Source organism: Trichomycterus rosablanca, chromosome 17 (genome assembly GCF_030014385.1).
Source record: "Trichomycterus rosablanca isolate fTriRos1 chromosome 17, fTriRos1.hap1, whole genome shotgun sequence".
NCBI classification, from domain to species: Eukaryota; Metazoa; Chordata; class Actinopteri; order Siluriformes; family Trichomycteridae; genus Trichomycterus; species Trichomycterus rosablanca.
The window spans coordinates 8,723,057-8,747,382 of NC_086004.1; the positions used below are offsets into that span (position 1 = coordinate 8,723,057).

Sequence of the window (24,326 nt, forward strand, 5' to 3'; positions counted from 1 at the left end):
ATGCTGTTCAAACCATCTGCACAAACACTAAGTTGAGAGATTTGTTAAATGACTTTCCATGACCAAGCAGCTGCTCACAATCTTAAGATCAAGCGTCATCTGGAATGGTGTAAAGCACCCAGCCATTAGACTCTGCTGAAGAGAAAATGTGTTGTCTGGAATGCACAATTAATTGACTCGAACTCGGGGAACTTGTAGCCTAGTGGTTAAGATACTGAACTAGTAATCAAAGGGTCACTGGTTCAAGCCTCACCACTGCTAAGTTGTCACTGTTGGGTCCTTGAGCAAGGTCCTTAACTCTCAATTGCTTAGACAATATACTGTCACAGTACTGTAAGTCGCTATGGACAAAAGCGTCTGCTAAATTCCGAAAATGTGAATTAACTACTGTATTATTAATTTAAAAGGGTCACCATACAGCATGGGGTGGCACAATGGCTAAGTGGGTAGCACTTTCACCTCACAGCAAGAAGGTCCTGGGTTCGATTCCCAGGTGGGGCGGTCTAGGTCCTTTCTGTGTGGAGTTTGCATGTTCTCCCCGTGTCTGCGTGGTTTAGTCCGGGAGCTCCAGTTTCCTCCCACAGTCCAAAGACATGCAAGTGAGGTAAATTGGAGATACAACATTGTATGTTTGTTTATTAGGATTTTAACATCATGTTTCACACTTTGGTTACATTCATGACAGATACGGTAGTTACTCATTACACAAGATTCATCAGTTCACAAGATTATATCAAACACAGTCATGGACAATTTAGTGTCTCCAATTCACCTCACTTGCACGTCTTTGGGAGGAAACCGGAGCACCCGGAGTAAATCCACGCAGACACAGGGAGAACATACATACCCAGGACATTCTTGCTGTGAGGCGACAGTGCTACCCACTTAGCCACCGTGCCGCCCTGAGACACTAAATTGTCCAGGACTGTGTTCGATAGAACCTTGTGAACTGATGAACCTTGTGTAATGAGTGACTACCGTTCCTGTCATGAATGTAACCAAGTGTTAAACATGATGTTAAAATCCTAATAAACAAACAAACTTACAGCATAACAGCACTGCTGGTCAGGGTCCTGAAGGTTCTGGATCATATCCTAGAAAGATTAGGCACAAGGAGTATTAAATACTGTATGGAGAAACGTTCGTTCTGTGTGGCACAGCTACAAGACAAACTAAAAGAACTAAACAAACCAAGCACAAAGAATTATGTTACTTCATTGTCAGTCATATTTGAATGCAAAAGTGTACTACATAAGGAAGTGGCAGCTTTAACTGATTAAGTTTCAAAGCTGTTAGCATGAGCTAAAAACTAGCCTCACTAGAAATGCTGCTCCCTTATAACGGTAGTCACCGTGTTTTCACAGATTTTTATATTATGATTTTTTTTTAAATCTTATTCATCTCTGTGGTCTCAGCCAGGGAACTATAAAAGGACGGTAAAACGTGTCGATGACGGCTTCAAGCTGTGCAACGAGCTGATCAGCTGCTTCCAGGAGCGTGCTAAGATCGAAAAGGCCTATTCCCAGCAGCTGAATGACTGGGCAAAGAAATGGAGGGGCGTGGTGGAGAAAGGTGAGCATGACTGACACCAGGGGCACTGGGGCTTTTCCAGCTCTCTCAAAATAACCTTTAAGATGGCACCAGATTCCTGCAGGCTGACAGGATGGCTTTCTGTTTCATTTGATGTGCAGGTTTAGTTACCAGAAATGCAGACACATCTTTATTGCTAGTTCCACAAGAAATTCATAGATCTTTGTGACTTCTAGTTCTGTTGTGTTCTTGATTAAGTCAGGATTATAAAGAATTACCTTCCGGTTGCCAGTTTGTCTCGTTTTTGATATACGCTGATTGCATGTTGGATATGTGCTACCTTGCTCTCAGAAGGTGTGAGCTGTAGCAGTGGCGAGTAGGTGAACAAACCATCCAGCCTTTCCCTTAGTTAGACTTCGCCTCACAGCAAAAAGGTCCTGGGTTCGATCCCCAGGTGGGGGCGGTCCGGGTCCTTTCTGTGTGGAGTTTACATGTTCTCCCCGTGTCCGTATGGGGTTCCTCCGGGTGCTCTGGTTTTCATCCCACAGTCCAAAGACATGCAAGTGAGGTGAGGTGAATTGGGGATACGAAATTGTCCATGACTGTGTTCAATATTACCTTGTGAACTGATTAATCTTGTGTAATGGGTAACTACCGTTCCTGTCATGAATGTAACCAAAGTGTAAAACATGACGTTAAAATCCTAATAAACAAACAAACCTTAGTTAGACTAGTCCCCAGCGCCAAACTAGGCAAGACTTATGCTATCTCTTGAGTTGTACCTTGTTTCCAATCAAGGCTTTTAGAATTTTTAAAAGAAATAACTGAAAACTCAGCAAAAGTAAAAGATGTGACCATTCCTAGAGATCGTAGGAACACTGATGTAAAAAGACCTTTAAGATCTCTAGAAATGCTTTTTTTCATCTGCATGCATCACTACAGTTCTAAAGATGCCTGAAAAAATAACCTGTACTGTTAATGTAAAGTGCTGTTACTTTTGTCTTGTAGGCAAAATGCCAGCCCATACCAAATTTAGCAACATACATAGCAAATGAGGGGAGTCTTATTTGAGTGGTTTCAGAAGGCTGTGTTTATTAGGTATAAAACAAAGCATTTTATAAAGATTTGTCTCATGCTTGTAGGCCCACAGTATGGCACATTGGAGAAAGCTTGGCATGCGTTTATGAACGCAGCAGACAAGCTAAGTGAGATCCATATGGAGCTGAAGGAGAAACTTGTCGTGGAGGATAGCGAGAAGATCCGCAATTGGCAGAAGGATGCCTTCCACAAGCAGATGATTGGAGGATTTAAGGAGACCAAAGATGCAGATGAGGGATTCCGAAAGGCCCAGAAACCCTGGGTTCGCAAATTTAAAGACGTAAGTAGGATTCTTATGGTGTGGCAGTACCACTGTTAATCATGGTATAGGATCTGATGGTTCTTACCATCTACTTTTTCACAATACTATATTTAATTTAATTAGAATTATTGTATTTATTTTAATTAGAATTATTGTATTACTGTAGGTACCTTGGACACAGTGCCTTTTAGGTGTCTTCCTATAGTTTAATATGTTATTACCATTCAGTTTCGGCATGGCCTCTTATTTAACCTTATGCAATTATGATTAACTATAGTGGGTGATATCCCTGTGATCATACAAATAGGGCTAGTTTGACTTATTTGACAGTACAGACAACAGTAGACATTTACCAAGGTCATTAAGAAAACCAAACTGTTTTCTCATGCTAAGAGAACGTGTGTAAACACATTGCTTTATATGTGATAACCACACTGATCAGCCATAACATTAAAAATATGTGGATAAGACACAGCAGTGCTGATGGAGTTTTTAAACACCTGCTGGACTGAGAATAGTCCACCATCCAAAAATATCCATCCAACAGCGCCCCATAGGCCAACTCGAACAGCAGCAACAGATGAGCGATCGTCTCTGACTTTACATCTGTTAAGTTGGACCAACTAGGTAGAAGTGTCTAATAGAGTGGACAGTGAGTGGACACTGTATTTAAAAACTCCAGCAGCGCTGCTGTGTCTGATCCACTCATACCAGCACAACGCACACTAACACAACACCACCATGTCAGTGTCACTGCAGTTCTGAGAATGATCCACCACCTAAATAATACCTACTTTGTGGTGGTCCTGACAATTAAAGAACAAGAAGAAGGGTGAAAGCAGGCTGAAAATGTATGTAGAGAAACAGATGGAATACAGTCAGTAATTGTAGAACTTCAAAGTGCTTCTATATGGTAAGTGGAGCTGATAAAATGGACAGTGAGTGTAGAAACAAGGAGGTGGTTTTAATGTTATGGCCGATCAGTGTATATTTGTATATCATATTTGTATATTTGTATCAGTGTATACTCTGAACATTGCATACCATTACATTTCTAAGAGTGTAGTCATTAAACTGCATCTGTGTTTTAATATGCTTCATGAATAGTTCTCCTTTTAGCACAGAGCTCACAGGAGAGGGGGTTCAGTGAGCTGATGAGTATTCTGTTACACTGTGGTAGGTGGAGTCGTCTAAAAAGAGCTTCAACCAAGCCTGTAAGGAGGAGCGGACAGCGGTGGCCCGTGAGACACACGCCAAAGCCGACTCCACCAAGTCCCCAGAAGAGGTTCGCAAGTTCACTGACCGAGTGGACAAATGCACTCAGGAGACAGAGAAGGTAACGAACAAATAAAATCAGGTCATAACTTGCTGTCCGGTGAAGGACACAAGTGTTTACGACTGTGATTTTCATTACTTAATATAACCCCAGTGCATATATCCACTTCAAAAGTACACTCATAAATAATTATGATTTTGAACAAAGTACAAAGCCAGATCTATCAAGACGTAGTTTGATGAGTTTGGTGTAGAGGAACTCCAGTGGTCTGCACTGACCGCCCTTACCTCAACACCATTAAAAGCCATGAAATGAAATGGAACATTGATTGCAAGCCAGGCCTTCACGTCCAACATCAATTAGTCTAAATTCCCTTCCTGGCAGAGGCAGGCAGATTGTCCCAAACAACCTTCTGGTGATTCCAAGATGCCATGTATCCTTATATGTTATAAGAACCTTTTAAAAAAGAAAAATAGCAAGGACGGTATGTTGATCGACCCTGGGTGTAATGTGGGTGGAGATGGAAATTCCACAGGCTCTATTTGGTGAGGCGAGATGAGACTTGTTTGGTAATTACGCAAGGTCTCGGTTGTGTTTTGGATCTGTTTTAGTAGTAATTGCACTGCATCTGTGCGACATGACTCATGTGTTGTTTCTTTACTTTTGCATAGCATAGCTATATGCTTTATAGCATTTTATTGGCCAGGCATGCAAATGTTTTTGAACCCTTGTATATAATAACTAGTAGAACTGAATCTGCATTTGAGAAGAAATAGAGTATTGCAGGGGTGATCATGATGGGATTAAGGCCCTCTGTATTGTGTGTAGAAGCAGACTTGTGCTTATGTCCATTTGCTGGTGTGTCCTTGCTGGCAGGATATGTGAGGGGGTTGGTCTGAGTTTTGTTTGATTTGCTTGTTTGCAGATGACAGCAACACAGTCGTGATCTACAGTATGTGCTGTTTTAAAATGACCTTTATTAGGTAATTTACTTCAGTGTTTATGAAGAGCAGAGGCTGATTAGGGTATAAGGTAGAGCAGACCAGGATCATTGAGATTTTTTGCACATTTACCTAAAAAAAACAGCAACAAAAGTATCCCATTAAAAACTAATCACACAAGTACTTAGTAGAGTTAATGTAGCATGTCACTATCCACCTCTCATTGAATTGTATTTTATGTTGTTAGGGTTTTTAATATGTGCTTTATATGGGCTAAAGTATGTGGACATGCCTCCTAAATATTATCTGTACAAAATCAGTCTAATAAGTGATTGAAATGCTTTCAACTTTGTGGCTGGCACAAAGCCCTGACCTTAACCCCACCAAAAATCCTCTGCGATAAATTGGAACGTCTAATTTCAGCCAGGACCTCTTGCTCAACATCAGCGTCCTACCTGACAAATGACAAAAGCCGCCCCTGAAGAGAAGAGGCTGTTACAGCCACTACTTGTTCTATAATGGTTATTAGAACAGGTTGTCCAACAAGATCATGGTCAGGTGTCCACATACTTTTGGCCATCTTATTTTTCTTTTAGGTTCCTTTCACTTATTAAAACATGCAAATATGTGAATAGACTTCTCTACATTGTCAGTACGTATGAAAGTGTAGCACTGTCGCCTCACTGCAAGAAGGTCCTGGGTTTGCAGTCAGGTTAATTGGAGATACAAAACTGTCCACACTTCCTCCTTGTATCCCAAAAACGGTGTGGACTCGTATGTTTTTTAGTTATAGAAAGAGATCAGTAAAAGCAGAAAAGCCCATGCTAAAAAACTCAAATGTGCACAACTGTACTGTTTGTTTTGACTAAAAAAGCACTTTAATAAGCGCTGCTTTGCTTATCATGCTTCAGGCGAAGGAGCGCTATGAGAAAGCTCTGGACGAGTTGAACCGTTGTAACCCGCGGTACATGGAGGACATGGAACAGGTTTTTGAGATCACTCAGGATGCTGAAAAGAAGCGGTTGTGCTTCTTTAAAGAAGTGATGCTGGATATTCATCAGCATCTGGACCTCTCGAGTAATGGAAGGTAAGTGTGTGCAGTCTTGCTGAAGGCTAAGATTCATGGAATATTATTGTGTGCATTTTACAGATCCTGACTTGTGTAGTCAGGCTTCACTATCCCAACACCTCTGTAATAGTTCAGTCATGCATTTACCCAGCGGCAAAAAACGTTGCAAATCCATCAAAATGTTAACTATTAATGCAGCTGTTTGACTGTGGACTCTGTTATCATTGTTTACTTTAGAAAGAATGTGCAACGTATTGTTGTTCATTAACCACGGTCCTTCTAAATAGTTTAAGGCAATAATAATGTGTCTAGTTGTGCTTTTAGTTGAGGTTGAGGTTTAAGCACGCCTGGCCAAATAACACATTTTATAATTTTTTAAACTGAAAAGAAGCACACCATACCTTAAACCTGCTGAATATTATTTATAATATTTCTACACATACTAATGCACAGTAACTTTATGATTTGATCCTCTTTGCAGAAGAAATCTTTAATAACAGTCAAATCTAGGAGACAGATTCAGATTTGCTTCAGAATTGCTCTAGAACAGTGGTTCTCAAACTTTTTAGACCGAGTACCACCCATTATCAAACCGAAACTTCCAGGTACCACCTATGTTTCTCATCACAGAACCACATAAGGCTCACATTAATTAGGTGTGTGTGTGTGTGTGTGTGTGTGTGTATATATATATATATATATATACAGTGTATCACAAAAGTGAGTACACCCCTCACATTTCTGCAGATATTTAAGTATATCTTTTCATGGGACAACACTGACAAAATGACACTTTGACACAATGAAAAGTAGTCTGTGTGCAGCTTATATAACAGTGTAAATTTATTCTTCCCTCAAAATAACTCAATATACAGCCATTAATGTCTAAACCACCGGCAACAAAAGTGAGTACACCCCTTAGTGAAAGTTCCTGAAGTGTCAATATTTTGTGTGGCCACCATTATTTCCCAGAACTGCCTTAACTCTCCTGGGCATGGAGTTTACCAGAGCTTCACAGGTTGCCACTGGAATGCTTTTCCACTCCTCCATGACGACATCACGGAGCTGGCGGATATTCGAGACTTTGCGCTCCTCCACCTTCCGCTTGAGGATGCCCCAAAGATGTTCTATTGGGCTTAGGTCTGGAGACATGCTTGGCCAGTCCATCACCTTTACCCTCAGCCTCTTCAATAAAGCAGTGGTCGTCTTAGAGGTGTGTTTGGGGTCATTATCATGCTGGAACACTGCCCTGCGACCCAGTTTCCGGAGGGAGGGGATCATGCTCTGCTTCAGTATTTCACAGTACATATTGGAGTTCATGTGTCCCTCAATGAAATGTAACTCCCCAACACCTGCTGCACTCATGCAGCCCCAGACCATGGCATTCCCACCACCATGCTTGACTGTAGGCATGACACACTTATCTTTGTACTCCTCACCTGATTGCCGCCACACATGCTTGAGACCATCTGAACCAAACAAATTAATCTTGGTCTCATCAGACCATAGGACATGGTTCCAGTAATCCATGTCCTTTGTTGACATGTCTTCAGCAAACTGTTTGCGGGCTTTCTTGTGTAGAGACTTCAGAAGAGGCTTCCTTCTGGGGTGACAGCCATGCAGACCAATTTGATGTAGTGTGCGGCGTATGGTCTGAGCACTGACAGGCTGACCCCCCGCCTTTTCAATCTCTGCAGCAATGCTGACAGCACTCCTGCGCCTATCTTTCAAAGACAGCAGTTGGATGTGACGCTGAGCACGTGCACTCAGCTTCTTTGGACGACCAACGTGAGGTCTGTTCTGAGTGGACCCTGCTCTTTTAAAACGCTGGATGATCTTGGCCACTGTGCTGCAGCTCAGTTTCAGGGTGTTGGCAATCTTCTTGTAGCCTTGGCCATCTTCATGTAGCGCAACAATTCGTCTTTTAAGATCCTCAGAGAGTTCTTTGCCATGAGGTGCCATGTTGGAACTTTCAGTGACTAGTATGAGAGAGTGTGAGAGCTGTACTACTAAATTGAACACACCTGCTCCCTATGCACACCTGAGACCTAGTAACACTAACAAATCATATGACATTTTGGAGGAAAAATGACAAGCAGTGCTCAATTTGGACATTTAGGGGTGTAGTCTCTTAGGGGTGTACTCACTTTTGTTGCCGGTGGTTTAGACATTAATTGCTGTATATTGAGTTATTTTAAGGGAAGAATAAATTTACACTGTTATATAAGCTGCACACAGACTACTTTTCATTGTGTCAAAGTGTCATTTTGTCAGTGTTGTCCCATGAAAAGATATACTTAAATATCTGCAGAAATGTGAGGGGTGTACTCACTTTTGTGATACACTGTATATATATATATATATATATTAGTGATGGGAATTATGGCTTCTTGACGGGAGCTGGATCTTTTGGCTCGGTTCCTTTCAAAGAGCCGTTCAAAAAGTGACTTCACGCTACTAGGTAAACTAGGTAAGACACCCTCGATATTAACATCAAATTTGCATTAAATGTAGGGCTAATTCAAACATCACTTAAATAAGAAAGATTAATTTCAAAAGGCAAAAACACTATAGGGAAGAGGCAGACTGTGGTTGCATTTCATTAAGTTTCAGAAAAATCCTCTCTTGTACAGAGATGTGACTGTGTTTGTTTCTGCTTTAAAACATAAGCACATTGAAATAATCAGATTTAACAGAATTAAACAAGTTTATAGTTTATTTCTCAATTATTTGTAATTATACTACCAGCTCTTTCTCTCGCTCTCTGTGTGTGTGTGTGTGTGTGTGTGTGTGTGTGTGTGTGTGTGTGTCTCGCTCTCCGCAATACTGAAAGTGTTTCGGATTTGAATATCGACAATACACAGCCTTTATTACAATTTTCGATGAATTCCCCTTTACTGATGGAAGCTGAATGGGTGGATTACAGCCGATAAGAATTGTGCAGAAATAAAAGATTCGGCTCCTTTCGTTCATTTCAAAGATCCGTTCAATAGAATCGGCATGTGAGTGAGTGGGATGCGTCTGTTTAGCGGAGCAGCCAGGAACGAGATCAGTGAGCTTCAAACGCAGATCTGATCTGATAAAAGCGAGAGATCTACTGATAACTTTACTGATAACTTTACTGATAACGTTTCGGAAATTTCCAGATGGAAACCGCGAACGTAAAGTATAGACGTAATGAAGTACGGTGTCTGCGTAGCCCCGAATGTTTTAAATAACACATTAGTTTGAATACGATTTGTTTTAATTAAACTGATTTTATTAAAACAGAATTATAAGAATTTTATTAGTAATTTACACATTTACAAATTTTTTTTTTCGGTGCATGTAATTACTTTTCCGAGATTATCTGGCGTACCACCTCGTGCTGCTTCACGTACCACCAGTGGTACGCGTACCACAGTTTGAGAACCACTGCTCTAGAATAATGCCCATAGTATTAGAACAGTGTGTCCAGCAAGCCATATAGTATACCGCCCATCTTGGTATTCCTTTAGGTGCCTTCCGACTACTAAAACATGCAAATATGTGGATAGGCTACTCTACATTATCAGTGGGTATGAAAAGTGTTTGTGGTGCCCTAAAATGGCCTTGTACCCGGTCTATTTACTTCTTTCTTGTGCCCCCAAAACCGTGTTAGCAATAGAAGCAGATAAAAGCAGAAAAGCATGCAGCTCAGGTGTCGCAGCGGTAAAAACACACGCTGGAACCAGAGCTGGGATCTGGAATACATCGTATCGAGTGTCAGCTCTGCCTGCCGGCTGGGCTGAGCAACCACACGAACAACGATTGGCCTGTTGTTCAGGTAAGGGTGGGATATTAAAAGCCGGATAGGGACTCTCTCATAACTAATGCAATTACGACCTCTGCTGGCTGATTGATGGCGCCTGCACAGAGATGGGAAGAGCTGGAGTGCTGTCAGGGTGTGTCTCTCCGTACACAGTGCTTATCCGCATTGCACTCGTCAAAGTGTAGGTGACAAAATGCATACGACTGCTGCCCACGTGTCGAAGGGGGCGTGGGCTAGCTTCATTCTCCTCAATCAGAGTGGGAATCGGCATTGGTGGAGAGGCGATTGGACGCGCTAAAAGGGAGAAAAGGGGGGGGGGGGAATTCATAAACAAAAAGATATTAAAAAAGCAGAAAAGCATTTGCTTCAGAATTTGCTGACACGGCGTGGAATCTATTTGTTTTTTGTGCCACCTGCTGCCACACAGTCTAAAAACATCATCAATGCAACATCTGGTAATGTGTTCTGTTTATTAAATGCTACTTGTTTTTTTTAAACATACCTTTGTGTCCAAATAGTTTGATTTGTTTAGATTACAGCACATTTTCAAAATGCCTTTTGTTAACCCAGATGTTCTTTGTCTACTTCAGATATTGTTTTTTTTGATACGGTTAAAGATAAGATGTTCTGATGATATCTTTTTCATGCCGATCATGTTAGTTTAAGCAATGATCGGAAATGAGAAATTTTAGCTTAACTTTCATGCTGGTCCAAAGCTGTCATATTAGTTGGTTTTGCTTTGGCTTTCTTTCTAGCATATACAGTGTATCACAAAAGTGAGTACACCCCTCACATTTCTGCAAATATTTCATTATATCTTTTCATGGGACAACACTATAGACATGAAACTTGGATATAACTTAGAGTAGTCAGTGTACAGCTTGTATAGCAGTGTAGATTTACTGTCTTCTGAAAATAACTCAACACACAGCCATTAATGTCTAAATAGCTGGCAACATAAGTGAGTACACCCCACAGTGAACATGTCCAAATTGTGCCCAAATGTGTCGTTGTCCCTCCCTGGTGTCATGTGTCAAGGTCCCAGGTGTAAATGGGGAGCAGGGCTGTTAAATTTGGTGTTTTGGGTACAATTCTCTCATACTGGCCACTGGATATTCAACATGGCACCTCATGGCAAATAACTCTCTGAGGATGTGAGAAATAGAATTGTTGCTCTCCACAAAGATGGCCTGGGCTATAAGAAGATTGCTAACACCCTGAAACTGAGCTACAGCATGGTGGCCAAGGTCATACAGCGGTTTTCCAGGACAGGTTCCACTCGGAACAGACTTCGCCAGGGTCGACCAAAGAAGTTGAGTCCACGTGTTCGGCGTCATATCCAGAGGTTGGCTTTAAAAAATAGACACATGAGTGCTGCCAGCATTGCTGCAGAGGTTGAAGACGTGGGAGGTCAGCCTGTCAGTGCTCAGACCATACGCCGCACACTGCATCAACTCGGTCTGCATGGTCGTCATCCCAGAAGGAAGCTGACGCACAAGAAAGCCCGCAAACAGTTTGCTGAAGACAAGCAGTCCAAGAACATGGATTACTGGAATGCCCTGTGGTCTGACGAGACCAAGATAAACTTGTTTGGCTCAGATGGTGTCCAGCATGTGTGGCGGCGCCCTGGTGAGAAGTACCAAGACAACTGTATCTTGCCTACAGTCAAGCATGGGGGTGGTAGCATCATGGTCTTGGGCTGCATGAGTGTTGCTGGCACTGGGGAGCTGCAGTTCATTGAGGGAAACATGAATTCCAACATGTACTGTGACATTCTGAAACAGAGCATGATCCCCTCCCTTCGAAAACTGGGCCTCATGGCAGTTTTCCAACAGGATAACGACCCCAAACACAACCTCCAAGATGACAACTGCCTTGCTGAGGAAGCTGAAGGTAAAGGTGATGGACTAAACCCAATTGAGCACCTGTGGCGCATCCTCAAGTGGAAGGTGGAGGAGTTCAAGGTGTCTAACATCCACCAGCTCCGTGATGTCATCATGGAGGAGTGGAAGAGGATTCTAGTCGCAACCTGTGCAGCTCTGGTGAATTCCATGCCCAGGAGGGTTAAGGCAGTGCTGGATAATAATGGTGGTCACACAAAATATTGACACTTTGGGCACAATTTGGACATGTTCACTGTGGGGTGTACTCACTTATGTTGCCAGCCATTTAGACATTAATGGCTGTGTGTTGAGTTATTTTCAGAAGACAGTAAATCTACACTGCTATACAAGCTGTACACTGACTACTCTAAGTTATATCCAAGTTTTATTTCTATAGTGTTGTCCCATGAAAATATATAATAAAATATTTGCAGAAATGTGAGGGGTGTACTCACTTTTGTGATACACTGTATATAGTTCCAGCTATGACTTCTCAACTATCCAGAGTTGACTTCTGACAGTTCATCTTAACTGATGAATCTATCACGCGTGTCCCCTCAGGCAGGCGTGTAGTAGTCGACCTGATTGGGCACCAGTCCGGGTTGTTAGCACCTCCTGGGTCTCAGGAGTGGTGGACCGCTGACATTAAACTGTAGGCATTGATTATTGTATATTATGTATTTTTACTTGGTTAATTTTTGCTGCACTGGTGAAATGCAGCATATGTAAAACAAAGACCAACCAGTCCCAGTTTAAAACTGTTATTTATTAGCTGTCAACTGGCCCTAGTTTGAGTTACAACATTGAACTAATTTTTGCTTGGGGTGCAATACTAAACTAAAGGCAGTTCAATTTTCAGTAATAAACTGGCTCTAGTTTTGGGTCAAGTGTTTGACTGGTCCCAAATTATCATTCACTGTTGGATTGACTCCAGTGTGGGTTGTAATATAACCCTGCTCCAGTTTGAGGTACAGCACAGAACATGTCAAGGTTAAGGCACATCAATAACCTCTGCCCAGCTTAAGGTACATTACTGTCATGTTTTTATTTTAGAATTGGTTATTGAAATAAAAATACCCTTTTAAAAGCTCTAATATACAACATACAATATCCAGTACTACAAAAATAGCCAAAAATGAAAGTTACATTTTACATGGATTCAGCGTGTTTTATATAAAAGAATGTAAATTAATTATTATATTATTACTATTATTTATAAACAATAGAGCCACTGTAATTTGTGTGATTTGAAAGCTGCTTTTTCTGTCTAATTGTCATTGTTTATCATGTTGTCCATTTTGATGCAGTAAGCAAGATTCCGATCATTAATACCATGTGTCAAAAAAGTGGGTCTCTGTACCATAACCTTGGCAAATGTTGCTCAATTTTCAAAATTCTATCACTATCGCAGCGCAGATCAGAATGAATACTTTAGATTGTCCAGTTTCCCTAGAAATTTGACGTGTTGACTGATGGGTAAGAGGTTCGTCCTCTTGGTTGTGCATCCCTTCCTCAACTTGTGCTTTGCTTTTCGGACGGCTGCTTCGTTTTTGTCTTTCGTAGCTACGAGTTTCACCAGTTTCGCAGCAAGTTTTTAAGTCCTACTTTTTTTTTTCCAGTTAATCTGTCCTCAGTGGTGATAACCATTGTAACTTAGCGGTTGTCATGGCAACCAATTTTGAAAGTTGAGTAACTTGAGTAAATTTGCTAAAGTTTTGGGCAATGTACTTTTCTTTGACTCACAGTGTACAAGTAAACCAAAAAAAATTCCAAAGCGTCAGACCAAACCTCTTAAACCTACATCAAATCATACCAATGACAAAACACTAAGGGGCTTTCAAAAGGACCTTTCTGAGGAACAGAATAATACCTCTCTGTCATTATGTACTCCTCTGTAATAATGTGCAGTAATCTTCATTCTGACCCAGTGTGTTTGGTTAAGGTGTGTTTGTTCCTTCCCACCCAATTTACATTCTTTCTCGTGCTCCAGGCTTCACTCATGTTAACCTGAACTTGTGCACTTGTGATAAAATCAGAATAAGGAAGGAAGTGAACAAAGCAAATATTACCTGGTAATTTTTTTAAATGCCTGCTTGTGTTGACTGTGGCATTTCTCCATGTAGGTTTAAGGCTTTGTACAATGACCTTAACCAGACCATTAATGCTGCGAATGACATGGAGGACCTGAGATGGTGGAGGAACACGCATGGACCTGGCATGAGCATGAACTGGCCCCAGTTTGAGGTATATTTGTACTGCTTAAAGTTTCATTTGTAGGTTATTAATATTTAAGGTACAAAATAGTGATCAGGTTTCAGTTTACGTGTACAGTAGTGAACTGACCAAGGTGTAATAAATAATAAACTTGTGAACATTTTACTGGTCCCAGTTTAGAAGTGTTATTTATCAGCTGTCAACTGGCCCTAGTTTGAGGTACAACGTTGAACTGATTTTTACTTAGGGTACAATACCGGGCAGTTTAATCTTCAGTAATAAACTGGTCCTAGTTTTGGGTAGAGTGTTGGATTGACTCCAGTGTGGGTTGTAATATAACCCTGCTCCAGTTTGAGGTACAGCACAGAACATGTCAAGGTTGAGGCACATCAATAACCTCTGCCCAGCTTGAAGTACATTATTGAATCAATCTTGGTTTGTAATATCACACTGAACTGACTCTTTTTAGATGTATAATATTATAAATGTGTCCCAGGTTTGATGTAGGGTAACAGATTGCTACCAGTTAAGAGTTTCCACTCTATATTCCATTTGTTTAATGTTTGCGCACTTGAATGTCAGCCCACTATTTTCCAGCCATGAATAAATGAACCCACATGCTAACATTTGCTTAGCCATGTTATGACATTTCCAGCAGCGGCTCAAACAGTGCAGCTGTATCGAGCTGTCGTTCATTGAGCCATTTAGAGCCCTAAGCTTGGTGAATTCTAATGGGCTGATGTGAATGCTCTGTTGTCTGCATGGCCCACGAATGGCCTCTGGAATGCGGGATCCTTCTTACCACACCAGAACTCTGTCTTTTTGTGTGTATCCTAACCCTCCACACTCCTCTTCACTTTCATTTTCTTTAGTTTTATTCCTATCAGACCCTGGGAATAAATTGGCCCCTCCATCAACACTAAACAATTCTAGTTCTAAACAATTATGAGAAGATTTCTTTCAGCCCTCTTGGTGGAGGTTTTGAGCAATAAGTGATGATGGGTGTCAAAGCAAAAAGCAAAGCGACCTTGTCATTTCTAGTCGAGTACTTTAACGACTAAGCTATCAGCCCTTCTGACATCCCTATTGGTCACTCTGAACACTGTCTCAGGTCAGTACCAATGTGGAACAAGTCAGGCAGCATTGTTTGACAATATTTGACACCAGTGTTTAGATTGTTTGTGTTATGTGCATGTTTTATCAGGAATGGTCTCCAGAAGCTAACCGTTCTATCAGTCGCAAGGACAAGAACGGTCACGCCGAGGATGAGGTCACTTTGACTAACATTGTGTCTGTCAGCAATGAAGCTCCTCAGACCCCACAGGACACCATCCGGTAAAACACACACACACACACATACACATACACACACTGTTTGTACTTCGTTGTTTATCTTGATAAAGGGTTTCCACTTGAAGGACTTTTCAAAGTTGTTCCTACGTCCACTATTTGTTAATAAGTTTAGGACTTTTAGGACGGTGTGTTTAGAAAGCTGTGGTATTAGCGAGAGGAAAAAAATCCAGCTTGTTATTTGAGCTGCACGTTCTCATGGGAAAATAGATGCTTGTGAAAAATTGTTTTTATTATTCCTAGGAAACAAATCAAATAGACCTCCTGTAGGTTTGAATCATTGATACCAATGCCATATTCTGGAGCTATTTGTAAGAGTATACATTTTAATTAGAATGAATGTTGCTCACTGATTTATTTTTTCTGGTGACTGTGGTTCCCTGAGGAGTTTCCACCCTGCTGGTAGACTCAGGCTAATTATTACTGTAGCACTGTGAGCTTTGTAAGCACAGTAATCTGTGTGTGTAGGCATGGTGGTAAACTAAGCCCTGTAAGATAAAGCATTTATCTCGTTAAATCATTTTGCAATATTGCAAATATGATATCTATTTTAGTTGATCTATGAAATTGTGTCTGTGAAAAGCCAAATAACTGAAAGAATGATTTAAGAGATTTTAAAACTACTAGCTTTAATCTCTTGATAACCTTACATTGCCGACTTGATTAATCACTAAATCACAAAGCCTTTACTTGTGTAAGGCATTTGTGGCTCAACTGTTTTCCTTTTTAGATGACTTATAATTCATTTATTTGTCAGGACAATCACTATACACATGACACTGTCACTGATTGAACTACGAATGCCCAGATTTTTGCTCGCTGACTGGTCGGCGCTAGATTTGCCGGCTCGGGAGCAACTCGGTGTTCGCTCGGCGATCGAAACTCAGCTCTCAATCGCTATGTGTGAACTACTCAACAACTCGATCTGAGCGGCTCCGACCGAAGAGAGATATCTAGCATGTCAAATTTCTGGATCTAAGTTGCCCAACTGGCAATGAGTGCTATGTCGAACAGCCAATGAGAACGCAAGATACGTGTGAGGGTAAACACAGGGGAGGAGTTGTAAAAAGGTGGGACAGGGGCATAATATACTTTATATAAGAATGCATCAGCATAAACACAAGTTTTATAGTGTTTCTGACCTTATCGTTCTGCAAAAAATATTTATTAACCTCCAACTCACTATAGAACAATCCATGCCGTCACAATTTTTCCTACTTGATTTTACGCTAGTGTGAACCCCGCTCTCGCCGATCAGTCGTGCAGTGTGAAAGCCACACCGACTTGAAAGACTCCCGATTACAAGAGATCCAGCTGTGTAGTTTGAACTGTGCAGCGACCTGACGACTTGGAAAGTCGTGTAGTGTGAACTTGGCATTAGTCTCAGCTATTGACTTATGCAACTTATTGGGTGCCCAAGATGTTTCATGTCTTTTGAGATTCTCAAATCCAAAAAAGGTCGCTTGATAAATATTATTTGTAATCAATGAGACCAATAACTGATACTTGTGGCTGATATGCTCTTGTCTGAAACATAAACTTTAAATAGGTGAAAGTTTGCATTCATTCATTTCTTCAACATAATGTATACAGGATGTGAATACAACAACAGAAACCCTACATAAATACAGACATTGACCTTAACGGCATGCATCCGCTGTAAAAGTGCTCTGAAAATAAGCACTTTGTGATTTCAGGCAACATGAAGCCACTGACAGTCAAAAAGAGGCCATATACAGATCTGTGTCCCAAATTTGGTGGAATGTCTTGAGTTATCACACTAATAGGGATATACAGTACATAACAGAACAGTTTTATACTTATCTCAGCCACACAGAAAAAATATCCACTCAATTATACAAGTATCTCCATGATACAGCATTGCCAGACTGTATACCCATAGTGAGCCTGTAATTTGCAAACATTTGTTAAGAGTAAACTTTTACCGCATTCCATTTATCTTAAAGATGTTTTTAGAGAAAGCCAAAGCATACCTTCAAGACAATATCTGCAGCTAACTGTGTAGTATGGTAAGGGATTCACAATGTTGTGAGTGCACTCTATGGTATGCAGACTTTCCTGATGATGCTGCTGCACGTCTGCTAAAATTATACACACCCTAGATGTACACCAGGATGAAATTAGGGCCTTCTATGGCCTCCCCACTCACCAGATTTAAATCGAATTGAAGTTTAATTGAAAGTTCTGTATTGCTGACTGTGAAGTAGATATCCCCCTTTATCCCTTAAAGAAATGGAAGAATTACTTATTGAAGAATATCCCACTGTTCCTACAACTAATTATGGGGTTACAGCTGATCTGTAGGCAAAGGGTGACCTTAGTCTTTATAGCTTTGTGATATTAGTGAAGGTTTCTGTTAGTTTATTCATCCCCCCTGTGTCAATGCACTGCCTATAATTGTTAATGGTTGATTCTCTATTAAAAAAAACTAAGACTACACCCCAGCATCTCTAATAGGGCCAATATACAGTATGCTCTTATTTTTTTATTTTTTTACACAGAGCTGCCAAAGACTACTCGTCGGACTGGTCTGATGAAGAGAGCCCTAAGAAATACGTAGCAACAAATGGAGTGGAGGAGGATGAGGAGGTAGTGGGTGTGCAAGTTAGAGCACTGTATGATTACACTGGCCAAGAATCTGATGAGCTGAGCTTTAAAGCAGGTATTAATCCCTACTAATGCTTATTAATGGCACACACATGTATAAACATGTAGAAGCGCATCATGTTGGCCCACAGCAAGCTTTGTTTGAGCATGCGTTAGGGTTACGAAGCGGTGGATTTATCACAATCACCTGCCTTCACATACGCCCTTCTTAGATCAGATCATTGATTCAGAATTCTTGCATGAGTGATTTGGTGTGATTCTGGGTGATTTATGTGCGTGTAAAGGAGGGGCATCAGCACCATGGAATATTGATTTACAGCACTACACTTCAAGCATGGTGTGTTGACTTGTTTTTAATGGATAACACAGTGTTATTACAATGCTTGCTATTACATTGAGTTGCATATTTTCTAATGCAAGTACAAAATTGGGAATTATATATATACAGTATATTTGACACCAAATTTACCACTCATGTAGCTTTAAGTCTCTGTGGTGATAAATAATTATAATAATATTATATGTACACTACAAAACTAAATATATGTGTAAAGTTATCCTAATTATCATGTTCAGGTATTTTGGCAGTGGAGATTGCTTACAGGTGTATAAAATATATGCTTCCACTTGGTGGCAACAGTTTAGGAAAGGCCCTTTCTTGTTTTGGGATGCCTGTACCCCAGTGTACATATCAAGGTCCCATTAATGCATGATTTGAGGAGTTTGAAACTCCAGTAGCCAGCACTGAGAACTAGGGATGCATCAATACCATTTTTTCCCAACCGAGTACAAGTACATGTATTTTTGTACTTGCCGATACCGATACCAATACCTATTTAGAATACCGGGTTTTTTTTTTAAACAAAAACACACGTGAGAAGTGACGAGAAGTTTAATGATACCACGTCCAAAAATGCACGTCAACAAGTAGCGAGTGATCAAAGTGTTTGTGCGCTGATGTGATGAAATCAAGGAGGAAAAATAAATGAATCTGAGTGGATTTGGCAACACGAACAGCATGGATTGTTCTGTAGTGAGTTGGAGGTTAATAAATATTTTTGCAATGTTGGTGTTTTGTTCTGTTTTGTAGAGAACGATCAGGTCAGAAATACTGTAAAACGTGTTTGTGTGCCGGTGTATTCTGATATAAACTATATTATCCCACTGTCCCACCTGTTTACACTCCTCTCCTGCGTTTCCCCTCACACCGTATCCTGTGTTCTCATTGGCTGTTCGACATGTCGCACATCTCACCAGATCAGTTGGATAGTTCACACTTAGCGATCGAGAGCCGAGTTTTAACCAGTCGCCGAGCGAAAATCAGGGCAAAGATCGTGTAGTGTGAACCAGGCATAACGCAGCAACGTGCACTAGGCACGCGGTATCGGATGTTTAGTATCGGAGCCTCGTTTGCGAGTACGAGTACAAGTTAATGAGCGCGGTATCGGGCAAATACCCGATACCAGTATCGGTACTCATGCATCTCTACTGAGAACTGACCCTAACAGCACTGAACATCTTTAGGTTGAATTGGAATGGCTCTTGTGAATCAGGCTCTCCATCGTCACTGCCTAGCTTTACAAATTGACACATTCCCTGAAAAGCACTGTAAAATCTTACAAAAAGACATTTTAGAAGAGCAGAGGCTGTTATAGCTGGAAGTAGTCTAGAACAACTTCTTGTTTTGAAATATGTTCATTAATTTGTAAAAAAAAAATTGGAGAATGAACATTTTGTTAAACAACAAAGTTTACTCTTTACTCTGTAATCCAAAATGCATTTACAACACAGTTCTTATGTCCTACATTATACAGTGGTACCTTGAAACACCTTGAACGTCAATTGGTTCTGGGACTGGCATTGACTTTAAAAAGCGTCGAGTTTCAAGGTATTTTTTCCCCGTAAGGATGCATGGGAAACCTGTTAATGCATTCCATGGTCCCGTGGACTTGCATATATTTTAGGCTAATGTCAAATAATGCGGTTGTTTTTTACACGTATGAACTGAAAATAACACAAATATAATATAAAAACACTGAAATAAAAAGCTGATTCTTACAATTTCTCAGAACCTCGAGCTGTAACACAAGTTTAAAAGTGAAACAGGAGAAAAATTCAGATAAACACACAGATGTGGACGCTTTTGGAGTGGATCTGATGGTTATTCCACACAAATGCAGATGACATTTTACAAATTTAAGTTTCAGAAGATTTTGAGTTTAAGGGACGTTGAGTTACAAGGTACTACTGTATTTGTTTTATTGGCTAGCCTAGTGCATATCTGCAGAATTATAAAAAGATAAAACTGGATGGAGATGGGGGAAAGGCTGAGAAAGCAGATCCACAGCTTTCTGTTGTTTTAATATTTAGTGTCATTCATATCCTACCGAGGATCCAGTGTAGTTATGATCCTCCTTATTCACGTGATGACTGCATCATCAGTTCTAGTAAACAAGGATCCTGTAAGAACTCTATTCTAATGCCACATCTGCCATCTGGTGGTGGCAATAGGAACTTAGTCTTTCAACCATCTAGAATGTAAATATCAAACGACTGTAGGATTTATTTAATTAACGCATGGAATTTTGGTTTTAAAAATCTTGTCATCCTAATCAGTAAATACAATAAGCTGCTAAACATTTGCAGTAACTTGGTGGTTAGGGTTCCTTGGAAATTTGTGTTTGTTTAGTCAAAAGAGTATTTGTGGTAATTGAGGTCAGACACTGATGTTAGATATTAGATAAGAGGCTGGATTGCAATCTATGTACCAAATTTTGGACCGAAATCCCAGGGGGTTTTAATAGGGTTGAGTTTAGACCACAGTTCCCTAGACCACACTCATCAAATCATAACTTTATGGGCTTTACTTGTTGTACAGGGGTACAGTCATAATAAAACAGCACAGTCTAGGACAGTCTTGCCTCAAAGATGACAGCATATAACATATTTATTTTTTATTTGATTTTATATGCCTGTTAGCAGTGAAAGTGGCTGAGATACTTAAACTTATTTGTGAGACTCATAAATGTTTTGTAACAGTGTCATACTGAGGTGATGATAGCATTGAGTATTTAGATTTACTGTGTCTTCTGCCACACCTAAATAAATTCTCCTTTAATGTACGTATATTTGCAGTAATAGCTAAGTGGGGAAACTTTGTTGCATTTAAATAATCATAGAAAAAGTATTTATATAATTTAGTTTTTTTTTTTTAAAGAAAAAGTATGCAGCCTGTCATGACCACAATAAAAAAGGTCAGTTTGATTTGATGTTGAATGATTGGTTTGCTATTGTGTGCTGAACAGGTGATGAGTTGATAAAGCTGGGAGAGGAGGATGAGCAGGGCTGGTGTAAAGGGCAGCTGGACACTGGCGAGGTGGGTCTCTACCCTGCTAACTACATCCAGGTCATTGACTCCTGATGACCCAACATAACCAACCGTCTTCCTCATGAAGGCCATTCCATCATTAAACAAAACTGAACTGTGCCAGCAGCGCTTGCTAGAAGCCAGTGGCCCTGCCAACCATCACTATATTTACACAGGATCCACCATTTGCAAAGTTCACATCAGTTAAGCCTTGATCCTGCTTTGTGACAGACCCACAGTTACAGTGCCTTGACTGGAAGATCCCAGTGACCGAAACATAGCAGAGAAGATGATTTAACATTACCATCACCACTGATACGATCGCTGGTATAATAACAGTCGTGTTGTCTAAAAGTGGTGGTAATTATATTCGTCAGATATACTCAAGGGATGTGTCTAAAGTTAAAAAAATTAATGTACTGTTCTTTACAGTTATTTTTTCTACAGACTTGTATAACAAAGAGCAAGTATTTATTTTGACCAGATCAAGTTGCATTTGCTTTTCTTTGTATTTGGGTTTTAAAATGTTCAAAAAATTATATATAAATGTTTCTGTTTTTCTTGGATTTTGGGCTGCATTTACAAGGAATTTTCAGCATCCATCAAAAAGTTTATTGTTGCATGATGATGGTTTCTTCCAGGAATGATTGTGACTGGAGATTTTTATCTCTAAATTACATATAAACTATCCTCTCAAATGACATACATATCTATAGCTACTTGTTTAAATGCAATTGGCAATGATTGTGTATTTATTTGTCAGTTGAAGCCTATTTGGTACAATAGTATTGTGGTTTAGGACAAAGCCAGACATGAGCATAGGCTTGTCTGTACTTGTGCACTCTATGGGAACAGAAGACAGAGCATATTGTCAGTAATATTTAGTCATTCAGTAAAATGCATAAATGAAACATTTTACAATGTTTGAATTTCCTGTCACATATTTTTTCTTCAGCTTGTTTTGGGTAGGTGGTATGAATATGGAATACCCAGAAGAAACCCACACAAACATGGTGATAACATGTAAAACTCCTTAGAGACAATAATTGATGTTGCTGTGTGCCATAACGTTTGCTCGAAGTTGTTTTTTTAATTCTTACTTTTAAACACATGACTGGAGTGATGAAAATCATTAGGCATGATTTATTTGATATTCATATTTCATTGCATTTCTCTACAGTGCGACTTTTTTAGTGGTAAATCTAAATAGGTAACACTGTGTAATCAAAAACTAGGTGTGTCCAAGCTGCTGCAGCTCTTTCAGAAAAGCCATTTAATTTAAGATGCCTTTTAAATACAACTCTGAGGAATCAAAGCCAGAATATATTTTTGTATTAAAGTCCTATTTGGTTACCAACAATTCTTATAAAAATCAAAAATAGCAAGTAATACAATTTACACGCAGCACTGAGAATCAAAACTTGGCTAACGTTGCATTAAAATCTGATAAAACCTTTTTTAAGTGTTTTTCAGTACTGTTTTAACTGATGATCATGAATATTAATTAACTAGTCAATCAAAATACTAAGAAAACGTCAGCAGCCAGTCTGGTGAGCAGTGTCATAAATCACATACTACTGCACTAACGATCTGTTTAGTACTTTAGTCTTGCTAGTTTCATGACCATTTAGTGTTACTCTTTCACCAGTCACTTCTAACATTTGGACCAGAGTATTACTATCAAGTCTTCTATTAAACATTTAAAGATTTGATTATAATGATTTGTGCATCAATAAAGAATTCTAAGTGGAAATAATCAAGACACATCTTAGAATCGACTAGTGAGTGTGGTCTATCGGCATATCATTTACCATTCTCACTGAAATCATTTACAACCTCCATGTAAAAAGGAACAGACTTTGCTCTCATGTTCATCTTTAATTTGAGCCCTGTGCTAACACTGAGACTCAGACTTGTTGTGGGTGGGATAATGCATTAGACTAGTGCCACCCAACTGTACATTTTTAGAGGATGCTGAAAATGTCCTTGTAAATGCAGCTTCAGTCAATAACAGTTAGGCTGTACATTTGTTTTAGATGCTGGTTATGAGTCAAAGAAACAAGACATGCCGCCTTAGAACTGCTCAGAACATTGACTGCTTTATAATCTTTCATTTATGCTTCATTTTCATAAATTATAGGATTTGTACAGTACAGATAAATTACTGATCAAATTGGGAAAAGGTTTTTTTTTTTTTTTTTTAACTGTTTTGAATCTGACGTCTACAATTTTTTATGTTTGGAATGGGGAATTCCTGTCATATAGCTCTTTTAGTTATATCTCTAATTGTACTAAGAGCAGAGCAGAAAAACTAAGAGCAGAGCATGTGTTTGTGTATATATAATGTTTTCTGACTGTATCGACAGAGTGAATTGAAATAAATATAAATATTCTAATTTTCATGTCTCATACATGCACAACTTGGAACATGGATTTACCTTAAACTACAGTTATTAATCTATACTAATCAGTGTAAAAGTCCAAATAAACTGGAAACATTTGGTTAGCTTTGGTGACCATTTGTACTCTGTGCATGATTTTTTTTTTATACAGGTACAATATCAAAATCTGACAGGAATCTAATAAGTTTATATTTAACCTGGGACACATTATGGCTTCTTTTAGGAGGGTTCAGATCCACCTATCCAGGCTGGAAGATTTACTTAGCTAACTAAACAAAACTAATCACATGGGACTTCTGTAAAAAAAAGTACCTACCCAACAAGCCAACTCCAGTGACTAGCAACAAATAAGCTTAAGCTCGCCTGGAGATGACAAGCTAGATAATCACTAAACCAGTGGTCACTCAGCAAGCTGGTAACTTAAAAGAAACACAAGACTACTGACTACTTCCCAAAAAAGAAGGAAATTACAGTTTTCAAACAGTTTTACTTGAATTGCTGAGAGCAGCTAGCTAC

The 24,326-nt window shown here is 39.8% G+C and overlaps 1 protein-coding gene across 4 annotated transcripts in view; it reads left to right on the forward strand.

The window, feature by feature from the left end:
- pacsin3 (protein kinase C and casein kinase substrate in neurons 3) overlaps nucleotides 1-23,807 on the forward strand; it is a 40,963-nt gene extending 17,156 nt beyond the window's left edge. For 2 of the 4 annotated variants that reach the window (XM_063012824.1, XM_063012825.1), the window contains exons 3-10: nucleotides 1,416-1,572; nucleotides 2,673-2,908; nucleotides 4,071-4,226; nucleotides 6,019-6,194; nucleotides 13,973-14,093; nucleotides 15,268-15,398; nucleotides 17,936-18,096; nucleotides 21,347-23,807. In XM_063012824.1, coding sequence (XP_062868894.1) covers nucleotides 1,416-1,572; nucleotides 2,673-2,908; nucleotides 4,071-4,226; nucleotides 6,019-6,194; nucleotides 13,973-14,093; nucleotides 15,268-15,398; nucleotides 17,936-18,096; nucleotides 21,347-21,462 — 1,254 coding nt within the window. In that variant the 3' untranslated portion in view covers nucleotides 21,463-23,807. The remainder of the gene's footprint in view (nucleotides 1-1,415; nucleotides 1,573-2,672; nucleotides 2,909-4,070; nucleotides 4,227-6,018; nucleotides 6,195-13,972; nucleotides 14,094-15,267; nucleotides 15,399-17,935; nucleotides 18,097-21,346) is intronic. The other 2 variants (XM_063012826.1, XM_063012827.1) reach the window with 2 other exon arrangements.
- The last annotated feature ends 519 nt before the right edge of the window (nucleotides 23,808-24,326 follow it).